This window comes from Pinus tabuliformis, chromosome Q (assembly GCF_031772625.1).
Source record: "Pinus tabuliformis cultivar Carrire ecotype Pingquan chromosome Q, CPIR1, whole genome shotgun sequence".
Lineage (NCBI taxonomy): Eukaryota > Viridiplantae > Streptophyta > Pinopsida > Pinales > Pinaceae > Pinus > Pinus tabuliformis.
This window is the reverse complement of record NC_142296.1, coordinates 346,436,491-346,461,348: the sequence shown is the minus strand read 5'-3', so window position 1 is coordinate 346,461,348 and position 24,858 is coordinate 346,436,491. Positions and strand designations below refer to the sequence as shown.

Here is a 24,858-nt window from a genome sequence, read left to right as displayed (position 1 = left end):
CAGAGATTTTATGTTAGTATGCTAGGAATCCTTGCCCTTGTACTGAGCAGTGACCTACATGCTCAAGCTTGGGCTCTATAGTGTTATACAAGTTTGCATACCCCACACTAGGTTGCTTTGAATGGGGACAATGTTTTGGGGATGTGGGGTATGTCTTAGCTATACTTGAAGTAGGTGGGTAGACAAGGGACACAGGGAAGGGAGTTTTGTATGCACCCGTTAAACTCATGACTGGGGTGCTAATGCTCACCCCATGTGGTGGGGGATGCCCACACATACCCAACACATGGAATCAACGTGCACCAAAAAAAAAGAAAATAAAAGAAAACTTAACCTAATCCCTCTCACCCTTTCCTAATGGCTTCTGACTCTCACTGATCTTAATACCATCCATTAAACCCTTACAAACCTTAAATCAATTCATATTCACCAATTGCTTTAGTGTAATTGGTGTTGGGTATGAGTATGATGTTGGGCTTTGCTTTAGAGCTGAATTATGAATCTTGATGTTATCATGTTATTGGTTTTATGATTTTTAGTTTTTCAAACTTCAATGTTCATTCACAGTGTGTACTTTAAAACTTGAAACTTTAATCAATAGCATATTTTTGTACATATGGGGCAGGGTCCCCCATGCTTGAAGCCCCTCTAGACCATTGGAAAATGTTACCACCAGTGTCAGTCTTCATAAGGAAAGTTATTTTTTGTTCTCTATATCTTTTGATCTAGCATGTTCTTCATGCTCATTAGAGTCACAAAGAGTCAAAGAAATTTGTAAAAGAGTCATGCCAATTTTGACATTTGTAAAGAAAGGAAAATAACTTTTTATCCTTGTAAAATTTTTTATCAAACCTCCAAGTTGGTCCTCCCTCTGTAAAGTCGAGTTGTATGATCATTTGGCACCTCATGGATAGCTATATAAAGACACATACTCGAGATTTTTTGGAGAGACAAGCAAGCAAGTCAAATACAATTCAATCTCTACAATTAATAAAGAGAAGTAAAGCAAAGACATCGAAGGAGTCTAAAGAGGAAAAAAGATCGAATCCTTTCAAGTCTGAAGGAGCTAAAGTGAGAGACTATTTGTGATCTAAAGTAGATGAAGTCTACAACCAAACAAAAGCTATCTAAAGTGTACAAACAAGCCCGAAGTTTGAAGGTCATTACAGTCTCTAACAAAACTGAAAACTTTGAAGCTTTTTTGAAGTATTGTGACTAGGCCAAAAATCTGTGATGATAATAAGGGATTTTTTTTCCAATCATTCCTTTCGTGTACGAATAGTAATGCTTTGTATGTTTCCAAAAATTCAAAGTCCCTAACAACACTAATGATGTTTATATAAAATATCACCAACCACGTAATTCAACGTAATTCAACAATCTCGCAAATTCCAGATTCACTTTTACAAAGTTCAATGATTTAAACATAAACCCTATCCATCTATGAACTGTTATTTTAAAAGAAAACTATCGACATATATATTCACGTTGACATCAATTCTATGCTTGCCTTGACTTGAATATATCGACACTTATATAGGGACCCACACTTGTCTTTTTGAACGTCGATCTTGTGGGACCGAATTCAGATGTCTGCCTTGCCACTGTCTTGGATCTTGTTTAATTACTTTGGCTTTTGTCTATCACGAGTGTCTAGCACTGGATATCTTTCCGAGCTGTGATTGACCAACAAATGAATGCTTTGGCTTGTGTACTTGAATAACTGTGTTGAACAAATTTTCACAGGCTTGGACAAAAGTGCCAATTAAACCCTTGTGGGCCTGGACAAAGGTGCCGCCTGAACCCTCGTGGCCTGTACAAATCTTTCGCAGCCGTGTGTTCATACTATAGTAGACCTTCGCCTTTGAATCACAAGTCACGAGTCAAGCCTAGGATACTTCGCTGCCCTTTTTGAAAATAATCTTTTTGCGCTAAAGTGAGGGATAGACAAAGTATATTCCCGTGTTATACCAAAACCAAACCAACAAGAACGTTCTCCTTCAAAAAATCTGATTCTTCCACCTATAATTTCAGCGTATGTGCCTCAACAGAAAAAAAAGAAAAATTTGCAGCTCTTCAAGGTGTCTAGTGTCTTAAGCAAAAAATTCACGCTGCCTCAGGAGAATGAAGGAAGTGGAAATGTCAACTAGGGTGGAATCTTTCACCACCGAAATTGACAAGAGAGAAGCGGTTTAATAACCCTTAGAGCTAATGCTCAAGAACAAATGATTTAATTCACACTTGATGATCCAAATGAATGCAATCCTCCTTTATTTATAGACTTCCTTGAGAGGTTTCATCTTCTTCATTGGTTGAGTCACGAGTGTATCTTACTCAAAACCCTAGTTTTGGGTTTTTTGCCCGGCCGACCCAAAACTTGCCTAACAATGGGTATTTTGGTTTCTTATCCTCTTAATAAAGGACTATAGCCTATGAGGATTGATAGGCTACGAAGTCCATTCGTCTTCAATTCGTAGAGGACATTACAACTCCCCTTGCTCGAAATTGCTTGACCTCAAGCAATTGCAAATTCGAGTGCTGTAGAATTCGTTCTCCTTCCCATGTTGCATCTTCCTCTGGCAAATTCTTCCATTTGATGAGGTATTCCAAAATTACTATTCCCCTTAACTTTTTTTCCCATACTGCCATGATCGTCTCCGGAATCAATTCTAGCTGTCCCTCTTCATCTAATGGTGGCAACTCAACGGAGGTGGTGACATGCTGACCCACAATCTTCTTGAGGCATGATACATGGAATACATTATGGATTTGACTGTCACTAGGTAGCTCCAACCCATATGCCACTTCGCCAACCCTTTGGAGAACTTTGTAGGGTCCATAAAACCTTGACTTCAGTTTTGTGCCACTTTTCTTGAGTGTAGAATCTCTGTAGGATTGCAATTGCAAGAAAACAAGATCTCCTGCCTGAAAACTGCGTTCTGTTCGATGTTGGTTTGCGTACAACTTCTGCTGATTTTGAGCAACTTGTATATTTTTCTTGAGTATGCTGAGAACATCGTGATTCACTTGTATCTAGTCTTTGGCAAGGGGTGCCTTGCTATCACCAAAAAATCTATCGATGAAGGATGGTGCATCATATCCATATAGAGTTTTGAAGGGTGTCATCCCAATGGATAAGTGGTAGGTGGTGTTGTAACAATGTTTCCCAAGGTACAACCACTTAATCCATGCCTTTTGTTGATTTGTCACATAGTTGCGCAGATACCCTTCAATCCACTTATTCACAATCTTTGTCAGACCGTCAGTTTGCGAGTGATAGCAGGTGCTAGGGGTCAGTTTGGTTCCCATTGACTTGAAAATCTTTGCCATAGTTTTTAAAACCGGTCGGCATGAGTCGGAAACCGGTCAAATTCACTGGTTCATTAGGCAATTGGGTCGAACTGGGCAAAAAACCTGATTTAACGAACTTCGCCAAAAAATCAGAGAAATTGGACCAAACTGGCTGGTGTGTGACGAAACTGTCTAGTTTATGGTCAAACCGACCAGTTCCATCATAAACCGACCGGTTTATTGCCAGGCAAGCTACAGACCCCACAAACTGCAGTTTTGTGTGTTTTGAAGTTGTTTTGAGGGAAATTTGGGGTTGTTTTCCTCCAAAAACAACCCCTCCAAGAAAAGCATGCCTACCCACTCATTTGCCTGACACATCTCAACCCTAGCAATGTTGGCATTTAATGGTAATGTTAAATTGTTAAAGTAAAAGTGACACTTCCTTTATTTTTCATTTTCATCCTTTTACTTAAATTTTTAACATTACCATGAAATGACTTAGGATGTTTGAGAGTGGTTTCGAGCTCATTAGATTTAGTATGGAGAAACTAGAATTTTAGATTTCACTCAAAATTTGGCTGACTTAATGGTTTTCAGGATTTCATGGTTTGGGGATTTGCAATGTTTCCATTTGATTCTATCATGTGTGAGGGTATGAGATTGGCATTTGAGCAAGATCATGAAGCCTTTTAAGAACCTTGATGTTGGTGGCATTGATTGTTGAACTTTGTGGATGTTGGTGGTATTTATTGTTGAACTCCTCTACCATGGCCTTAACAAGAATGTACCCTTCACTCAAAAGAAAACCACTAGTTAGGCATGCTAATATTTTCTACCACATTATAAGATTGAGGAGATGAACCCTTCACTCAAACCAAAATCATTGGTTAGGCATGTTAAACTTTTTCAATTTCTATCCTGTTATAAAGTTGAGCAATCAAAGTCTGAAGACTTTGATCTAGATGATGTTTATCTATCTCTTGTTGATGATCCCATTTCTAGTAAATCAGTGATGAGTTTCATGAGTGACGATGTTGATCAATGATTAGTAGTTTTGATGTCTATTTTTGCTACTACTACTACTACTACTACTACTACTAAAGTTGTAGAGGTGTTTTAGGAGTCCTCAAACTTTGAGCCATATTATTTATGTAGCTCATGTTGATGATCCCTTGTCTAGTAGTCGTGATGAGTTTGATCACAATGAGGAGTGATCATGTTGTTGATCACTGATGTGTAGACTTGTAGTAGGTCAGTGGCCCCATAGCTTAGAGCATTGTTTTCAGACTCTAGAGGCCATTGAGAACCTCATTTATTATGTATTTTGTTGCTAATATGTATTCCTCTCGGCGCCATTTTGATATATTCATTTTAAAATCTAATTATTTCATGTATTTTTTTAAAGATCGGTTCGTTGAGATCGACCAGTCTCAGTTTGATCAGTTCTGTTTTGAAACCCGATTTATTAGGTGGACCGGTGTGGTCACTGGTTCTCGTTTTTAAAACTATGTCTCCTGCCAAAATGCGTACATAAATCTACTATCACTGACTATGTTCTTTGGTAGCCATGTAGCCTAAAGACCTCTTTGAAGAACAATTCTGCCACTTGTTTGGCCGAGTAATCAACTGAGATGGCAAAGAAGTGTGCGAATTTAGTCAACCTGTCTACCACTATGTAAATGCAGTCCTTTCCTTGAGCTTTGGGGAATCTCGTGATGAAGTCCATCGAGATGCTTTCCCATTTCTATTATGGAATTGGTAGCGGTTGGAGGAGACCTGCAAGATGTGTATGCTCAACCTCATTTTGTTGACATGTCATGCATCCCCTAAATATTTCATCACATCTTTCTTTAGCCCTTTCCACAAGAATCGTTCCTGAATTTGGCAATATGTCTTGAATCCTTGATGCCTAGCTACAGGAATATCATGTCTAACCTTCAATATTTTTTCCTTAAGTGTAGATTCAGGAACTAGATATATCCTATCTTTATAATAACTGACTTCATCCATTATTTTGTACCTGCCATCTTGGATGATCTTGTCAACTAGGGCACAAGCAAACTTGTTCTTGGCATATTTTGTTGAGAGGTGTGCCTTCTAGTTTACTACAATTTCCATGAGAGCACATGCAACTGGTTTCCTAGAGAGTGTAGTGACCACAACATTCTTCTTTCCTTTCACATATTCAATGTCAAAGTCATAAGATTGGATTTTGCTTACACATTTTCATTGTCGTTCGTTCATGTCCCTTTGACTCAAGAAATGGCGTAGACTGTTGCGGTTCGTCCTGACTACGAATCTATTGCCCACTAGATATTGTCTGAACTTTGCCAATGTGTGCATGATAGCTAGCATCTCCTTGCCATATATGGAGTAGAGTCTTTTTGGATCTTCCAATTTTTGGCTTTCAAATGTGATGGGATGGCCCTTTTGCATAAGGATATGGTCCCTATTCCTTCTCATGACGCATCACATTCCAATATGAAAGGTTGACCAAAATTAGAAGAGCCAGTACTGGACATGAGCTCATTATTTCTTTGAGCTTGTTGAATGCCTTGTCAGATTCCCCTGTCCACTTGAATGCTCCTTTTTTGGTTAAGTCCATCAGAGGTGCACTTAACTGGGAGAACCCTTTAACGAAATGTCAGTAGTAGCTACATATCCTGAGGAACCCTCGTAATTCTGTTAGGGTTTTGGGTGTAGGCCAATCCACTATTGCCTGAATCTTCTCTTGATGGACTTGTACCCCCTTTGCGCTAATCATATGTCCCAAATAAAGGATTTCCGTCAATTCGAACTTGCACTTTGATGCCTTGGCATAAAGGGATTGTTCCTGCATGATGCTCAAGATTTGATCCAAATGCCCCAAGTGATCATCCCATGTCTTGTTGTAGATGAGAAGATCGTCAAAGAATACCAACAAAAACTTCCTTAGTTACTTGTTGAATATATTGTTCATGCACGATTAGAAAGTTGCGGGGGTGTTGGTTAGACCAAACGACATTTTCAAAAATTCAAAGTGTTCGTAGTGACATCTGAATGCTTTTTTTGGCATGTCTTCCTCTCGAACTTGTATTTGATGATATCTAGATTGTAAATCGATCTTCGAAAGGTATACCTCACTATGGAATTAATCTAACAATTCATGGATCCTGGGAACGGGATACTGTTTTTGATGGTTTCTCGTTGAGAGCTTGGTAATCATACACATTCTCCACGTGCCATCCTTCTTTTTCTCTAAAACTATAGATGATGCAAACGAGTTTGAGCTGGGTCTGATATGTCCCATAGCTAACAATTCTTGGATGGTTTTTTCTACCTTGTCTTCGAACTTCTTTGGATGTCGATATGATGTGGTGATCACAAGCTTAGCTCTTTCTTCCAGTTCAATAGTATGCTCAAATCCTCCCTCTTTTAGGAGGCAATCCTAGAGGAATGTCACCAAACACTAGAGCATGCTTGTCCAACACTTGTTGAATATCTACCCTGTATTGCAATTTGTCATTACGGGGGGTCTTTTGGGTCATAACCTTACATTCTGTTGCATATGCCATATCCCTGTGCTTTTAAAGGGCTTCCATCCTTTTAGCTAAAATGACCTGTGGCCCACTAGTTGACATGCCTCTTAATATGACCTTATTGCCATTTGGTGCTCTAAATTCCATTTCCAACTCTTGGTAGTCCATCGTATGTTTGCCTAATGAATATAAACATTGAACTCCCAGTGCCATGTTGAGGTCTGCAAGACTTGTTACATAGAAATCACTGGTAAAAGTATAGTTATTAAGAGTTACAATCAAACCTGGGATCATTCGTGTGCAATCCAAGTTGTACTCGTCCACAATTATCACATCCAAGCCCTCGAACTCTTCAGTGATTCCCCTTAGCTACAAGTGTTGCATCAATGAAGTTGTGCGTGGCTCCTCCATTAATTAGGGTTGTAATGTGTTAACCCTTGATGACTCCCCTGACCCTGAAGGTGTAATATTAGGGCGTGCCTGAAAGGGTTGCAATCTTGACCTGTGGTTGTGCCTTCTTTTCTCCGTTGGGCCTTTCCTCTTGTGGCAGTGCTTCTTTGGAGTTGTCAGGGTTCTCTTCTTCCTTTGCTTCCTTATGTGGTGGCTCTTCATCATTACTTGGAGTGGCCTCTTCTTCTTCTTCATCGTCAGAGAGCACTTCGATGTAGTGAATCTTCCCTTTTCCTATAACAATGACCAGTTTCCCATGGTTCCCTACAAGTAAAACATAGCTTTTTCCTCCTCAGTTCGCTTTGAGTTTTCTCATCTAGTCGATCTCTTTTGGGCCCATCACGTTGGAAGGGCTTCTTCTCCTTATATTTTGGAGGGATGAAAGGCTTGGACGAATCCTTAGCTTTAGTGGCTACATTTCTCAAGTCTCAAGTCTTCTTGATGGCTTCTTGAAGTGTGGTGGGATTGAATGCTTTGACCCATCCTTGTAGGGGCTCAACTAGTGCTACAATGAAAAGCATAACTAATTGCTCTTCAGATATATTTGTTACTATAACTACGGTGCATTCAAATTCTGGAATAAACTCTTCATGTGACCCTATTTGCTTAAGTAGTGCTAGTTCTCTGAAGTGGATTTCTGGGTTCTTTCAGTAGAATCTTTCTATCAACCTTCGTGTAAAATCTTCATAAGAAGTGATGTTAGCATGTCCTATAGTCACTAGACCATGATACTACCACTCATGTGCTTCCCCTTCTAGATGTAGCGTGGCAAATTGGATTGCATTTGCTTCGGCCATAGGATTGAGCTTGAAGTAGGTGTCCAATTTTTGCAACCAAGCCCTTGCTGTACATTTAGATGATCCATCAAATGAGGCCAAAGGAAGTTTACTCACATCGCGAGCTAATTCTCCATTAAGTTGCCACCTGTTGACCAACGTTGACTTTTCTGGTTAGGGCTCTTTTGTTGCTGTTGTAAATATCAGAATTTGTAAATTTTACTATCTCTCTCTGCTAAACTATTTGAAGACTAAAAGAAGATTTGATAAAGGGTTTTCCCACATTGGGGTTTGTCCCTAGCTAGTGCCACATCTTGTGTCCTCTTGTCTTGGCTTGTCTTCTACTGCTTATGTTTATGTTCTATTTCCATTTTACCATCATGTTGATGTGATTGCTAAACTGGATATTGATATTGGGCTAATAAATAAATTGAAGTAAAATTGCCCTAAAGCATATAACATACCATTTTTGCCTAAAATGACCATATTCAGATCGATCTTCCCTCTTTTGTGCGACACAAAGAGGGTTGAGATTTATAATATTTATATAAGAGAGAGAGTGAGCAGGTGATGGGATCCCTTGTCTTGCCCATCAATTACGTCGTTGAATCATAACAAGAGCTGAGAAAGGAAATTTGAATGGATTTCCAATCCAATTCAAGGGTACAATCCAATTCATCAAACTACAAAGTGGTTCTACTATGCATGATTTGGCAAATTGGTTATGTGCAGGCCCAATGACTGCGTCATCCTCCCCAAATTTGGGGTTTGGTCAACGCAGGTTTGATTGGCGGCCAGTGCACTGTGTAACCAACCTTGGTTCCATTTGATGGACACCAAAGCATGTGACGGTGCATAGAAGAAAACCCATGACGCGGTGGAACCATCACGAACTTGGAGGTCAGTGACAGGTACTTTTGGAGATTACCGGATCTACTAAAAACCTTGATTAATAGCATAAAACCCCTAATTAAGCCTTTTAATCAGGCTGAAACATGGAATAAATGAATGATATCAACAAGTGACCTCATAAGTGTTAGGCCATGAGGTAACTTCTCAAAATGAATTGTGTTTCTTCATTAATATTGCTCATGGATATATACAAGGAGGGAGAGACTCTTGGGCTTCACTTCCTAGTGCCTTTTCATATTCCTATTCCCCATTATTTACTATTTACATTATTTACAAATATTCACCCAATCCCAATGATTAGGTGTCAACATTCCTCCCCTTAATCTGAAGGGATGTTGGTGAGTCCAAGCATTGTTCTAAACCTTTTGAACTTTTCTCTTCCAAGCGCTTTGGTGAAGATGTCTGCAATCTACTCATTAGTGGAACAATGGCGCAGATGGATTGTCTTGGCCTTAACATGATGTCGAATCAAATGGTATTTTGTATTGATGTGCTTCGTTCGATCATGGAACTTTGGGTTCTTGGCCAACTTTATTACAGAGTTGTTGTCAATCATGACTGGAGTTGAATGCACTTGTTTCACTTGCAAATCTTCCAGAATTTTCCTGAGCCACACAATTTCTTTTGTTCCCTCAGTGACTGCCACATATTCTGTCTTTGTTGTGGAATCTGCGGGAACTGGTTGTTTGCGTGATCTCCAGGAGATAACTCTTGTTCCAAGACTCATAGCATAAATTGAAGTAGATACCCCAGTTTCTTTGTCTCCATCGAAGTCTGAATCAGAGTATCCAATCAAGCTGAAGTCGGGCATTTGTGTATACTTGAGTCCAAAGTCTTGGGTTCCCTTCAAGTACTTTAGAACTCTTTTTGTAGTAGACCAATGTCCCTCACAAGGCTTTTGCATAAACCTAGAGAAGATTCCAACAACAAATGAAATGTCCGGTCTAGTAGTAGTCAGGTAGTTGAGACTTCCTACAAGCTGTCTATACTTTGTTGCATCCTCAAATTCTTTTCTTTCAATGGATGTGAGCTTTAAGTTCTGTTCCATGGAGTAGTCAAAGGATTGCACTCAGCCATGCCAAATCTGTGCAACATATTTCCAATGTACTTCTTTTGAATGAGGAATATAGACTTCAGATGTTGAGTTACTTCAATACCAAGATAGTGGTGAACATAGCCCAAGTCAGTTATTTCAAATCCTTTCCACAATTCTTTCTTTATGGATACAATGCAGCTCTCATTGTTCCTTTTCATCAAAAGTTCATCTACATATACCACAAGATATACCATTGTTTTGCCAACTTTCTTGACAAACAAAGTTGCATCATCAAGATCATAATGTTTGAAGTTGAGTTTCAGAAGATGCTCAGTTAACTTTTCATACGAGGCTCGCGGTGCTTGCTTGAGGCCATACAAGGATTTCATAAGCTTGCGTACTTTGTGTTCTTGGCCGTTCACAACAAATCCTTTTGGCTGGGACATAAAAACATTCTCTTTCCGATCTTCATTCAAGAAAGCAGTTTTTACATCCATTTGATGGACTTTCCAACCATTCTGAGCTGCCAAGGCAAAGAGTGTAGACAAATTCAATTCACAATCATAAGAAACATCCATATCAACAGGGGAATCAAAATCGTCTACATCGCCTCCATTTTCCCTCATTGAATTTCTTGTTCCTGTCTCTCCAACCTCATCAGGATGAACACTTTCAAGTGTCTTTGTCAGCCATTTTGGAGAACCTTTATGAGATGGCCCAAGTTGCTCAGTTGACTGAGTTGAGACTGAATCAAGATTGCGTCTTCCAATTCTGTTAATCACATCACTCAAAGTATCATCAGTGGTTGGAGCTTCATGTGGGGGAGAGAGTGCTTCAAAAGAAGATTCCACAGATTGATTCAGTATAGGAAAACCCCCCTTCAACATGTGGAATCTGATTATCAAATTCTTGAAGCGATTTTTAATGTCTAAATCTATCCAAACGATCAAGCTGCCACTCAACAACATTGTCAGCTTTGGAAGATTCAAGAAAGATTACATCTCTAGATACAACAAACTTCTTATTAACTTCATAGTAGAGACGATATGCTTTGGAGGTATTTGAATATCCCAAGAAGATACACTTACGACTTCTTGCACCAAGTTTGTTTCTTTGTTCCTATGGTATCAAGGCATAATAGGTGGAACCAAAGACCCTGAGATGCTTTATCGAAGGAATGTGGCCATACCACATTTCAATGGAGTCTTGTTTCTAATAGCATTAGATGGACATATATTCTTTACATACATAGCACATAGAATTGCATCAGCCCAAAACATCAATTTTACATTCTTGAAAAACATCATGGAACGTACCATATTTAAGATTGTCATGTTCATTCTTTTAGCTACTTCGTTCTGTTGGGGATTATAAGGCACAATTGTTTGATGTTTGATCCTATGTTGGCGAAGATGGTTTTCAAATTCATTTGAAGTGTATTCTTTTCCATTATCAGTGTGAATAGAGCCAATATGAGATTGTGCATAATTTTCAATCCATGTATGAAAGTTCTTGAATGTTTGGAAAGCATAAGATTTGTTTTTCAATAAATAAACCCAACACATTCTGGCGTAGTCATCAATAAATGTCATCATATATTTATTTCCATTTGCAGAAGGAACATGCATTGGACCACATAAATCTGAATGAATGAGTTCAAGTTTTCTATGTGCTTTGGGATGTGAATCATGAAAAGACTGTTTGCTATGCTTTCCTAGAATACAAGCATCGCATTACTTAAGTTTCCTAGGAATTGTAGGTAAACCAGTAACACCATTTTTCTTCAACAAGCGAAGGCTGCCATAGTTCAAGTGTCCAAATCTAGCATGCCATAAAAGACTTGATGGAAATGTACCTTCATCATAATGAGAATTGTATGAGAAATTTTGTGCACGAGCAGAGGTACCTTGCAGCTTCAAAAGTCTTTCTTCTTCTATCCCTGTCATGACAAGTGAGTGATCTGATGCTTTTCTGAACTCAACCTTGACATCAAACATATGAATGGAGTGTCCTCGCTGGCGGATGTGGACCAAGGACAACAAGTTTCTCCTTAGTTGTGGGAGATATAAAACATCACGCAGAAGAAAGTCTGGAAGGCAGGCAATTTAATCCTGATTGTGCCAAGCCTTGATGGCTTGAGTTTTGATTTGTTTGCAAAGTATACTGCTCCATCAACATTGTCAGTAAATTCTTCAAAAAAATCTCGGTGGCAAGTTGCTCTTGAATCAAGCAACCAATCATTTTTCCAAGAAGCAAGTGAAGCATTAAACAAGTCTTCAATTACTCCAATATTACAATGTGCCACAACATAGTGAGCGGATTTAGGTGCTTTACCTTTCTCTTTGTCATTGGTTTTACCTTTGGCTTGATTTCTTTCCTGCTCAATTCTGTCCCAAGGCAACTTACATGTAGATGCATCATGTCCATCTCTATTGCAACGTATGTAATGAAGATCAGACTTTTCTCCTTGAGAGTGTCTCCCCCCTGCCTCTGAAATTTCTTCTTCCTCTTCCTCTTCAACCACCTCTTCCTCTAGAAGAATCTTGAGCATGATTCTTCTCTCTATGTGCAAGATACACAGTTTCTTCAGAAAACTGAGGAGCTGTCTTCTTCCCAAAAGCTTTCTCTCTCTCAACATATTTCTTCACAAGGGAGTCCAAGGTAATCTTTTTGAGGTTTCCATTTCCTTGCAATGACTCAAGATAATTTAAATAAGTGCGATAAAGTTCCTTGACAAAAGCTATAAGAGGAATGTCTAGTTGAACATCAAAGGTTTTGATATCATGCATAATAAATCTTACTTCTGATGCTAAAGCAAGAGGAACATCATTTTTCAATTCAAGACTGAACAATTTAATCCTCAATTGGACAACTTCAAGTTCAGAGTGTGAGTCATAGAGTTCCTTCAACTTCTGTAAGGCTTCAAAAGCATTTGAAAATGGTGAAACATGGCGACTCACCTCTTCATTTACAGACGCCGCAATCAAGGCATAGGCCTTCCTGTTTTTGTTTTCCCAAATGGCAATCTCCTTATTTGAGGTGGGCTTTGCAGGTTCATTATCTCCTCCTACACAAACTCCTTTCGACAACTCATTGAAAATGAACGTGTTTTATCTTCCACGACTATTCTGGAGCGGGGTGTATATGTGGGGGAGGTATTAATGGGACAACGTGGAGGCATAGAAATTAATAGGACAACTTGGAGGTGATAGCGCAACAATTAATACAACAGTCAATCGTAATATGACACAATGACTGGGGAGGTGGAAACAAAAATGCCGGATTTTCAACGCATTTGATGAAACGTATTCAAAGGGGGCTGGTGAGAGGAATCTTGCTGAAGGTTCAAGAGGTGTATACCGTACGTTATTGTAACGGGGACTGGGAGGCGTATACCATATGTTGTATGACTGTTGCGGGTGTATGAATGGGTGCCCACCGCACCAACGTAATCCACTGGGAGTGCTAGCCGCTATTACCTGTGATATGGAGGCAACATTTAACCAAGGCGGAGGGGTGGAGTTATATGAGATGAAAAGGCTGATTAGGTTAATGTGCAACGTTACACCTATTATTCAACACAGTAATATACAGTGGTATGGGAGCGTGGTTCACTGTAATATGAGCGCGAGAGCAAGCGTGGTTCACTGTGTATGAGCGCGGGAGCAAGCGTGGTATGGGAGCGTGGTTCACTATGTATGAGTGCGGGAGCAAGTGTGGTATGGTTAAGTGGAGCTGTATTAACAACCACAACTGTATTAACACTGTAACTGTATTAACACCGGAACTGTATTAACCACAACTATATTAACACTCGCAGATAATATGTGAAAAAACGTGAATGGGAATGGAGTTGGGTAGTATGGGCGGTGTAACACAATACCCATAACCATGAACCAACACATAGTCATGCTAACAACATAGTGCTACCAACGACACAGTGCACAGTCTAAAAAAGAGGAGTTGGCATACCATTCACCTTGATATATCAATGAGCTCGACAGAATACCAACAGATATACCAGACAACTCCTTCGGCTTCAATGCACTAGCGTTTAATCTTTCACAGCTTTCACGCAGAGATTTGGGACATTAGGGTTATGCATTGCAGGACAAATTTTCTGTCAAAGGAGAGGGGCAGAGGACATACTGCAAAAAAATGGCAGAAGGGAGTTACAATGGCAGAAAGGGATGCCAAAAATGGAGCTGGCTCTGATACCATGTCAGGCTAGGAGGTAACTCCTCAAAATGTATTGTGTTTCTTCATTAAGATTGCTCATGGATATATACGAGGAGGGAGAGACTCTTGGGCTTCACCTCCCAGTGTCTCTTCATATTTCTATTCTCCATTAGTTACTATTTACATTATTTAGTATTTACAAATATTCATCCAATCCCAATGATTAGGTGTCAACAATAAGTGTTTCTAGTGACTTTTCATAAGAATGGTGTGAAAGAGTGACATCAGTTGGTCAAAAATGGGGTTTTATGTGGGGTCAAAAAGGAGGAAGATTGGCAGTAAAACATGTCAATCTCGAGCCCTGACAGTCCTCTTTCTCCCCCTGTAGATGGAGATACCAATCCCATCCTAGGTATGCCCCTTTATGCAAGTTACGTTGCTGAAGCATGTCCAACCTATTAGTTTTTATTCTCTTCCCAATTATTAGAAGTGGGTAGGAGCATATTAGATGACTATAAGCTTTACATATTGGCATCCAAATAGAATGTTTATGTCTCCAGATCAAAGTCACCAGACTCAAAAACTGCAAAAACTTGGTGAGGCAAAAGAACCAAGAGTTTAAATTTGATCAGGAGTGGTCTTTGCTTGCACTCCCATTTTGTGTTGGTACTGATGTCCTTAGCAGTCCCTTTGACCTATTTGTGGTCACTTATCAGACGTTAATAAAATTATCTTATCTTGATTGTTATCTCATCTCATCAATCCATGGATTCCTCCTTCCTGTACCAGCAGCCACTTGACTTCTTGATAAAACTCCTCATGTAACAGACCCACTAGTGTTCAGGGTGATAGTTTTTTGAAGACCTCATTCCCAACTCCGTCTCAACATGATCACCTGTCTACCCTATAGGTACCAAAGTGTCACTGACTGAAAGGCCACCCTTAGGCTTAGGAGAAATCTTCATTCATAAATCCTCTACAAATCCTAACCCTAAACATTCCTGCAAAGATAAACGCTCCCCTATTCACCACTCCATTTCCATTTTCTATCTATATAGTCTATATATTGATCTGTTGTTTCCCTGTTTACTGAATTTTTCTCAAACATGTTCTTTTTCCAAAAATGATACCTATCTCTCTGCTCTGGCGGTACATGGCACAATATTCCATGCACAGACCTTAAGCATAAAGTCGGGAGAACAAAGTCCACCTGAAAGCTGATGCCACACAGGACTGTAGACCCTTTAAAATATCAAGAAACATGAGCTTAGTTCCATAGTGAGTAAACAGATTATTAAATGCTATCTGCTGAGGTTGTCCATTCTCTCTTACATCCATCTCCCCTCCTATCATACATCTGTATCTAGATATGTTGGTTTCCCATTTTACTGAAATTTTGAATGTGCCATCCCTGAAACCTGTTATGTTTCCAAAAATCGTACTTATCTCTCCACTCCAGGGTACATTGCACAATATTCCATGTACAAAGCTGGGGCATAAAATCAGAAGAACAGAGTCTACCTGAAAGTTGATGCCATACAGGACTGTATATCCTTTGAAGTATCAAGAAACCATGAACTTAGTTGCATAAGTAAATTTTATCAGCTAAGGGTGTTCCTTTTCTTTTGTCCAAAATGAGACCACACCAGTAAGTTCCATGGAGGTCAGGATTCCTGTAAAGCCTGCACTATCCTTTCACATGAAATGAATGGAAAAGCCCTAAACCTATGCATGCACTATCTCTTCACATGAAGTGAATGAAAAACCCTAAACCTATGGTGTCAGGCAAGAGCTTTGGCATTTAATAGAGGGGAGTTAAAGGTGTCTTCTCCTTGACTTGGGCAAAAAAGCCTGGATATTGCTTTTACTGGTTGGTTGTCTTGTTCTTCGTTCTCATTGATTGTGAAATCACAAAATTTATTGTTTACAGGAACTATGCATGCAATTCTGGGGTTATATGTTGATGCAGTATGTTTTTGGGACATTTTGATTTCAGGTTCCTGTACGGACAAACTCAGCACCTCCTAATTTTGAGGAGCAGAAAAGTGATCAGGTGTGTCAGAATGGTACAGGATTTGGTTTGTTTTAGATTTGGTATTCCTTTTCCAATGTTAATATGCATTTTTATAGGCACGCTTTGGGGCTGCTGACGCCACATCTATTCCTAAAGCACCAAAGGTTTTTTCTGGGTCAAAGAATTGGCCGCAGGTGTGTCGACTTTTCTTGTTTTTCTTTTCTTATTTTTTATTATTATTGTTCTCTTCTATTGGAAAGTATATGTTTTATCATTTGGGCTTTTGTTTCCTGTTTGATTCCAGCAAGATCGAGTGGTTTCAAAGCAAGCTGCCAGTACATTAGATCCAGCAGTTGAAGTAAACAAAAGCTCACAAGGGGCTAGGGGTGGGCTTCCTGTGGCTCACAAAGTACAGCCTTCTGTTGCTCCAAGGCATGGTGTTGGTTCATCGATGTCATATCCCCAGATTTATGCACCAAGTTCACAAATCCAATCGCAGGCTGTGGCTTCTCAACCGACACCATTGCAGTTTCAGTTTCAGATGACACCTGCAATGCAAGGTCAAGTCCAGCGGCAAGTATTTAGTATGCAGAGTCTGCAACCAGATGCGTTTCAGTTGCCGCAAGGGATGGTGCATCAATTGCAAGGGTTAACTTTTCCACAACCTATATGTTCGGCTCCTTCGCATGCCATGCCTCAACAAGTGAATTCTATGACCTCTCATATACCATCACAACAGTTTTCTCCTATGCCTTTTTGTGTTTCAATGGGAACACATCTTCCAACATATATGCCACAACCAGCTAATCAATATATTCCTCAACGTAGCAGCACAACTGTTAAGATAACTCATCCAGAGACTCATGAAGAGTTGAAATTTGGTCCAAAGGGCACAAAGCTGGATTCACAGACAGATACTTCGACAGTCAAACTAACTTCTGACACTAATACTTTGTCAGGAAGATCTTCAGCTTATAAACCACAATCAAGTCCACCTGTGGCTTTCGGCAGTCCTCACAAAGTGAATTCCAACTCAGCGATGCCGACAGGATCATTTGGCCACTCAATTAATTTACGTCAGCAATCAAATACGTCAGTTTTAGTGGCAGACGTATCATCATTAAATGCTACTTCTGTGAGGTCTGATCCTGTACATACATCTTCAGGTAAAAATTTGTCAAATATGATCCAGTCTGGTGTGACGCTAGATCTATCAAAACCTTGTGCTAAGGCTGAAGAAACTAGCCTTATTTCAATGGAGGTTTCACAAATGAAATCTTCTTCTTCAACATCATCTACCACTCAGACAATTTATGGATCAACTCCTTCAGCTGTTTCAGCGGCTGTCAGCAGAGATATTTCTGTTTCACAATCCACTCCTGTAACTGAACTGTCAGCTGCAAAAAAGTCTGATGCTACAGTTAAGAATTTGCCAACTGTCATGCCTACCGCAGAAACAATTATTCCTGAAGAAAATATTATTTCAAATTCTGCTGTTTCTGCCTCTGGTTTGGAACAAAATATTTCTTTTTGTGAAAAGCGAAATAGTGAAGGCATAAAGTCAGTAGGTCTTTCAACAAAGGAAAATATGAGAAAGCTAACTAAATCTGAGCAGAGACATAAAAAACAGCAGCTGCAGCAACAGGCACCATCAACTGTTACCCTGCATCTGAGCCCTAAGGAACATGTTGAATTTAAAGGGGAGAGTGTCCCAGAGGTATCCCTCAGTAGTCTTGGTCATTGTAATGGGAAGACAGAGAAATCTTTGTCTGATCACATTTCATCACCTACCTCAATGGCTACATCAAGTTTATCCCCACAGAAGACACTCAAAACCCTAAGCTGCAGTGCACAGAAGGCTTCATCTACAGTAGCTAAAGTTGATGATATGAATGTCTCCTCAGGGGCTACTGCTGAGCTGGTCAGGAAGGCTTTAGTAAAGATCTTACCTTTGCCATTGTCTGAACATGGTTCTGTAGTCTGTCCGTCCAGTTTGATTAGCGATTCCTCAAAGACATGCGAAATATTCGCAACAAAACAGTCATCAGGACAGAAAGCGAATCATATGGCAATTCCATCCTTGCAGAAGAATGGAACTTCAGAGCCTATGAGTGACATCTCAGTCAAGGAGATATGCATGGGGATGTCTGTATTGGTGGCAGATTCAAGGACTGCAACTGAATTTGCCAGTGGGGATGAGCCTTTGTATTCAAATTCAGTGGGTCCTCTATTTAATGGGGAGGACACCCTGGAAGCATCCCTCAATGAACATGACGTCACTGATTCGGAAGCTGATAAATGTTTTTCCAGTAACATGTCATTACCTATGTCGATGATGAGTTCAAGTTTAGTACCACAAGAAACCATAACTTGCAGTGTAGAGAATGTCTCATCTGATTTGAACAAAGTTGAAGATACAAATGCTTACTCAGTGGTTACGTCTGTGTTGGCCAGGAAGCCTTTAGGGAAGATTTCACAATTGTCTTATGGGGATCGGGATTTTGATGAGTCTCAATCCAGTTTAAGTAATGCTTCCTTAAAGGATATCGAAATATCTCCAGCAAAGCAAATGCCAAGAGAGAGATCAGATAACGCAATCGCTCCATCTTTACTGGCAACTGGAGCTACAAAACCTGTTGCTTCTGCAACAAGTGTGGATACAAGCACAGGGACTCCAATATCTCAGGGTGATTCAAGTCATTTGACCAAATATGCCGGTGCAGGTGGGCCTCCTTACTCAGAGACAGTGGGTCCTATGTTCGATGGTATAATAGAAGCTCCAGGACCAAAGGAAGAAATTGAAGTTAATGGTGTTAAAGTAATAAGTGAGGGAGTAGATATGAGATTGGGCAATATGTTTGATGTTTCAGAAACATCAATATCTCTCCCATCCATTCAGCCAAATATGGAACCAGATCCATGTTTTAGAGATATGACATTGCAAAACATTGAATCAGCAAAAAACAATGAAATAGTAAGCCTCAGTAAAGATTCTATTGAGGATATACATAGAGGCAGTGAAGATTCTCAAATGATTGAGCAGGTGGTTCCATGGCATAAATATGAAAACAAGTCTGTTCCCCACACTATGTCAACAGTGACAGGTGTGTCTAAAAGCAACATAAACAATGAAATGGCCGAAGATTTTGTCAATTCAGAGTCTATTATTACAAATGAGCAGAAATCTCCTGAAATGGAGCAAGAAAATTCTAAGATGAACCATAGCAGTTTAGAATTTCAACAGTTAGCACACACAGCTGGGATGTCAGTTAGCAAAGGGGGTCAAAGTAAAGAAAGAGAGGGTGAAGATTTACCTCTTACCTTGGAAACACCGGTTTGCAGTGAATCATCTGAACAGGGATGGATTTCTGAGGGTCCTGTAGTGACACAAGCTGTGGCTGCTTTAGAGGGACGTGATTCTGCAGATTTGCTATCTAATGATAAAGTCTTAGATTCTAACTTATCTCTTAGTCATGGAAAGGGAAAGGAAAGTGGCGATTTTGTTTCTCGTCTGGGGGAATGTAGTACTGACCTTGTAAACTTGTCTGGTATCCAAATCGAGATAGCATCCACATCAGTGGACAGTAGTGCAGAAACAATGGCCATTCATCATCAGAAATATTCCTTACCTGTTGAAGTAGAAGTCAAGATAGATTCATTAAACGAAGTGACAGAAGAGGACAATAAAAATCTCTGTTTCCCTGCTTCTTCTAAAGTATCATATGCTACTGACGCTGCTAAGACAGGTAGCAATAAAAAGAAGAAAAAGAAGGAATATCTCAGTAAAGCAGATGCTGCTGCTCCAACTGGTGACTTGTATAATGCATATAAGGCTCCAGAAGAAAGGCAGGAAAATGTCGATGCTCAAGAAGCGTTAGCAGTAGTTCCTAGTGTTGATACAAAACAGCTCACTTTGAATAAGTCTGAGAATCAAGAACTAAAAGATCTGGATGACTGGGAAGATGCTGCTGAACTTTCGACAGCCGTGGAAAAATTAGATGCACCAGAACTAAGAAGCTCAAGCAACAGAAAGTACAGCAGAGATTTTTTGTTGACTTTCAGAAGTCAGTTTAAAGATCTATCTTCACATGTTAAAATTCCATCAGACATGATGGAAATCCTCGCGACTCCTCAAGTGGTTGCAAGCCATGTTGGAGAGATTGAGTTGTTAAATCACAGTGGCAATTCTCACTTTGACCGTCGTGGGATTAGTGCAGGCACTATAGATGAAGACAGATGGAACAAGTCAACAGATTTGTCTGGTCGTGATAATTATATGGAAGTGGGTGTAGGTGGTCCTCCTGGTGGGTTTCGACCGGGACAAGGCTTCAGTCCTGGATTTGGAAGGAATGCACGTGGAATGCCGACTCATATGAGTGGAATCCTCTCTGGTGGACCTTTCACGCAAATGCCTTTCCCACAATCTGGGTTAGCAAGAAGTAGTGTTGATGCTGATAAATGGCAACGTGCCCCTGGATTCCAGAAGGGTTTGATTCCTCCACCTCAAACACATTCACCTGCAATTCATAAAACTGAGAACCGATATGAAGTGGGAAAAGTTTCTGATGAGGAACAGTCAAAACAAAGAAAGATAAAATCAATACTTAACAAACTAACACCTCAAAATTTTGATAGGCTTTTTGTACAGGTCAAAGAAGTAAACATTGACTCTGCACTTTGTCTTACTGGAGTGATATCTCAAATTTTTGACAAAGCCTTGACGGAGCCAACGTTTTGTGAGATGTATGCAAAATTTTGTGTTCAATTAGCTGCTGAATTGCCTGAATTCTATAAAGACAATGAAAAGGTTGTATTCAAGACAGAACTCCTGAACAAATGTCAGGAAGAATTTGAAAGGGATGAAATGGAACAGGCAGAAGCCGAGAAAAATGAAGGGGATAGTGATTTAAGGATTTCAAGGGAGGAAATAGAGGAGAAAAAGGCTGCAATGCGCCGGAGAATGCTAGGAAACATACGGTTTATAGGTGAGCTCTACAAAGAAAGGATGTTGACTGAAAGAATAATGCATGAATGCATCAAGAAATTGCTTGGAGAGTATCAAAATCCAGATACTGAGCATGTGGAAGCTCTGTGCAAACTAATGAGCACTATTGGCTGCATGATTGACCATCCAAAGGCCAAGGAGCACATTGATGCATACTTTGATAGGATGGCACAAATGTTAAAGAACCAAAATTTGCCGTCTCGACTGAAATTTATGTTGAGGGATATAATTGATCTCAGGAAGAATGGATGGCAACAAAGGAGAAAAGTTGAGGGTCCAAAGAAAATTGAGGAAGTGCATAGGGATGCTGTCCAAGAACGACAGGTACAGGGAGGACGCTTATCTCGTAATACCAATGTGGGACATCCTGGGCGGAGACTTCCCACACCTGATCGCAGCTTCCGGAGTTCTGCTGCACAACATTATTTGCCAGGCACACAAATGGGTTCATATCAACATATAGGTGGCACGAGGGGTGTACAACCCCAAGTGGCGATGCATGGTTTCAATAGCCAAGATTCCAGGTTTGCAGCGAAGGCCCATTTTGATGACAAGCCTCTGCCGATGCCTTTATCACATAGGCCGTCTGATGATAGTCGTCTGACTCTTGGCCCTCAAGGAGGACTTGGTAAGGGAATGGCAGTTAGGGAACGACCTTCAATATCTAGTGGGAACAGTAGGCAAATGAACATGGGTCCAGTGTCTGGTTACAGTTCCACAATTCCTGTTCAGGTTCTGTTTGATGAACAAGATAAAAGCCTATCAAGAATTCATGGTGCAGAAAATCCTTTACATACAAAGCCAGTGACCCAGGAGAAGAATTCTTTTGATCATGAAAGAAAGGATTTTAGGAACACATATCCCTCTATTTGTAAAGGTGGAATGGCAACAAGCCGTGAATTTCAATTACATGGATGCTCTTCTCAGGGAGTTCCAAAAGCTTCTTCTGCAGGCATGCAAGTTTGTGAGGATCAGCTTACCAAAATGTCTTCCATGGCAATTAAGGAATTTTACAGGTATGTTGTTCCAGGAAAGCAGTTCTTTTGTGCATTTGTTTTCTTTGACTTTAGATGTTGATGATGGCTGACTGACATTTGCATGCCTGTTTTTCAGTATAAGAGACATGAAAGAAGCTGCTATGTGTGTAGAAGACCTTAAGTCGCCATGGTTCCATCCAACTATGGTGTCAAGTTGGTTGATAGATTCTTTTGACAGGAAAGATGCTGAGAGAGATGCCCTGGCAGATCTACTTATATATTTATGCAAAACTGAATCTTGTTCACTCGATCATGAACAACTTCAAAATGGGTAGGTGTAGATTTGAATTTGTTGATTGAAAGGGGACGAGTATGGGTTCATTTTAGCTCGACTTTACTCTTAAAAGTAACAATTTGAATTGATTGAAAAAGGGGCAAGTATGGGTTCATTGAATTTAGTTTTAAAGTTAACCACCTTTAACTTTTAGATTATAAGCAATGTGGTCTCTTGTTTTGTAGCTTGAAGATAGTCTTATCATCAATGGAGGATACTGTTGTTGATGCACCTAGGGCCCCTGAATTTCTTGGTAGCATTCTGGGAAAATTGGTTGCTGTGGGTGAATTCTCTATAGATGAGATTGCCAGGGCCATTAAAGGAGGAGGTGTAGAGCCAGGAAGTTTATTGGAAACAGCTATTGGTCTTGATATCCTTGGCACTGTTCTGGATGTCACAAGAAGAGAAAATGGGGAATCTGCATTATCTGCTATTTATAGAACATCAGGGGTGTCTTTGGAAGACTTTATGCCTTCTGGTGAGAATTCTGTTAACTTTGAAGTTTTTCTTGAGAAGAAAAAAATTCAATGTTTGTATCCACCTAGCTTTAGCAGACAAGTATAATTTTACAATAGCTCATCACAATGTTTTTTTTATTCTTTTTTTCCTTACCAAGATTGCATGCTTGTTTATCAGCTTCCTGACACATCTGAAAGGTAAATAGCTGGCCTTTGATAAATGCGTTCTGAGCATATCAGCATTAAGAGTTTATCTTTTCTGTACATTTTAGGTTTAAACTTACGATGGTATATGGAAATTTCTCTGTAGACACTAGTGTATGGAAATTTCTGTCTAGACACTAGTGTATCATCAAATCCCTAAAGCCTACCATTCCTAAAGAAACAAACAAATGCTTGCCAAGTAACAAGCTAATACAGAAATCAATGTGGCTGCTTGTGAAATTCTCGAGCAGATGTTTGGCTAGTCTTATTCCCTTTCTAGCTTTTCTTATTCATGCATATTATAGCATCTATCACATGGAAATATAAATAGGAAGATGCTTAACATGTATATAACTACATTGGTGTCCCTGACACTGTTTGCTCACAGCTCCACATCTAGGTTGGTTGTCTTCCTTGAGTAGTGAATTATATCCCTTGTGGGTTTACTCACAATGAAGTTTAGCTCCTTTTGTTTTTCTCACTACACATATTGGTAAGCTTAGAAGTTGGCTTGTACAATGAGAAACTAGCGTCAGCATCTTTACTTTTCAACTTCTAAGTTTTGACTAATTGGCATGCACCTAAGAAATTTGATCCCTTTCGGTGCTTGCCTTCTTAAGTTCTATTCTATGTTCACTTTGTATATGCATAGAAGAGATCATAATCCTTAATTACCCTATTATGAAGAAGGATATGATTAGGCTGTTATGGAAATGCTACAACGTCCAGCTTCTATTAAAATCTTGTTGTCTTTGAATGGAAGTTTTGCTTTTCAGTAACCATGATAGTTTACTGGTATGGTTTTATGATTTCTATACAGAGGTACTTATGAATTGAATTTAGAAGTATATGGTTTTTTAATTCCTTATCTTCTGTTCACTGCTGTAGGTAAGATACTCCTGTCATGAACGAGTTATAACATATTTAATGAGTCAAGCCTTGAATTATGCACAAATTTTTTATAGAGATCCAGCACAATATCGAGTACTGAGTACTTTACTGTAATTGTTTATATCTAGAGCGGGACAAGGAATGATCTAACCCGGCATAATAAATTACAAACTTTTAGTAATCCAAGTTGTAATTGTTATGATTAAATAAGGAAAATGGGAATATCAACTGAAAATATTTACCAGAAATGATAGTTTAATACTGTAGAAATACCCTTCTAGGTAGAAGTTTTTCCATATTTAAATGATCAAAACACTAGTAGGCATTCTGTGATCGAGGCTCCAGAAAACATATAAAGGGATTTAATTGTTAATTTTTCAATGTTCCATGCTGTAACAATCACTTTAACAAATCCTTCTTTCAGTAGCAATTACTTTTTCAATTTTATTTCAATCACCCAATAACAGTAAACAATTGTAGATAGAACAGTAAACACTATGCACAATAGAAGACAACCAAGTTCAATGATACAAAGATTTAGGTCAAAGACCAGGGAAAAAACCCACAAGGGGGAAAACCCGACCAGGTTCTTCTATTAGATGTTCAACAGAGATACATAGTCCAACTAGACAAAGGTCAAATTCTTGACTTTTCAAGTCAACCAATCCAATATCCAATAAAAATGAGACAAAAGTAAAATCTGATCAAATATCAATTCTGCAACTTTTCAGTTCAGTCAAAGTCAAAGTCATCAGCAGTCAACACAGCCCTAACCAGTCCAAAGTCAATGGTTAAAACAGCTCCCAAAATTTT

The 24,858-nt window shown here is 39.5% G+C and overlaps 1 protein-coding gene across 4 annotated transcripts in view; it reads left to right on the top strand.

The window, feature by feature from the left end:
• The window catches only part of LOC149219607 (uncharacterized), a 29,129-nt gene extending 5,588 nt beyond the window's left edge, over positions 1-23,541 (top strand). For 3 of the 4 annotated variants that reach the window (XM_089384423.1, XM_089384424.1, XM_089384422.1), the window contains exons 7-11: positions 16,159-16,215; positions 16,293-16,370; positions 16,481-22,197; positions 22,295-22,489; positions 22,678-23,541. In XM_089384423.1, the coding sequence (XP_089240549.1) occupies positions 16,159-16,215; positions 16,293-16,370; positions 16,481-22,197; positions 22,295-22,489; positions 22,678-23,056 (6,426 nt within the window). In that variant the 3' untranslated portion in view covers positions 23,057-23,541. The remainder of the gene's footprint in view (positions 1-16,158; positions 16,216-16,292; positions 16,371-16,480; positions 22,198-22,294; positions 22,490-22,677) is intronic. The other variant, XM_089384425.1, reaches the window with a different exon arrangement.
• The last annotated feature ends 1,317 nt before the right edge of the window (positions 23,542-24,858 follow it).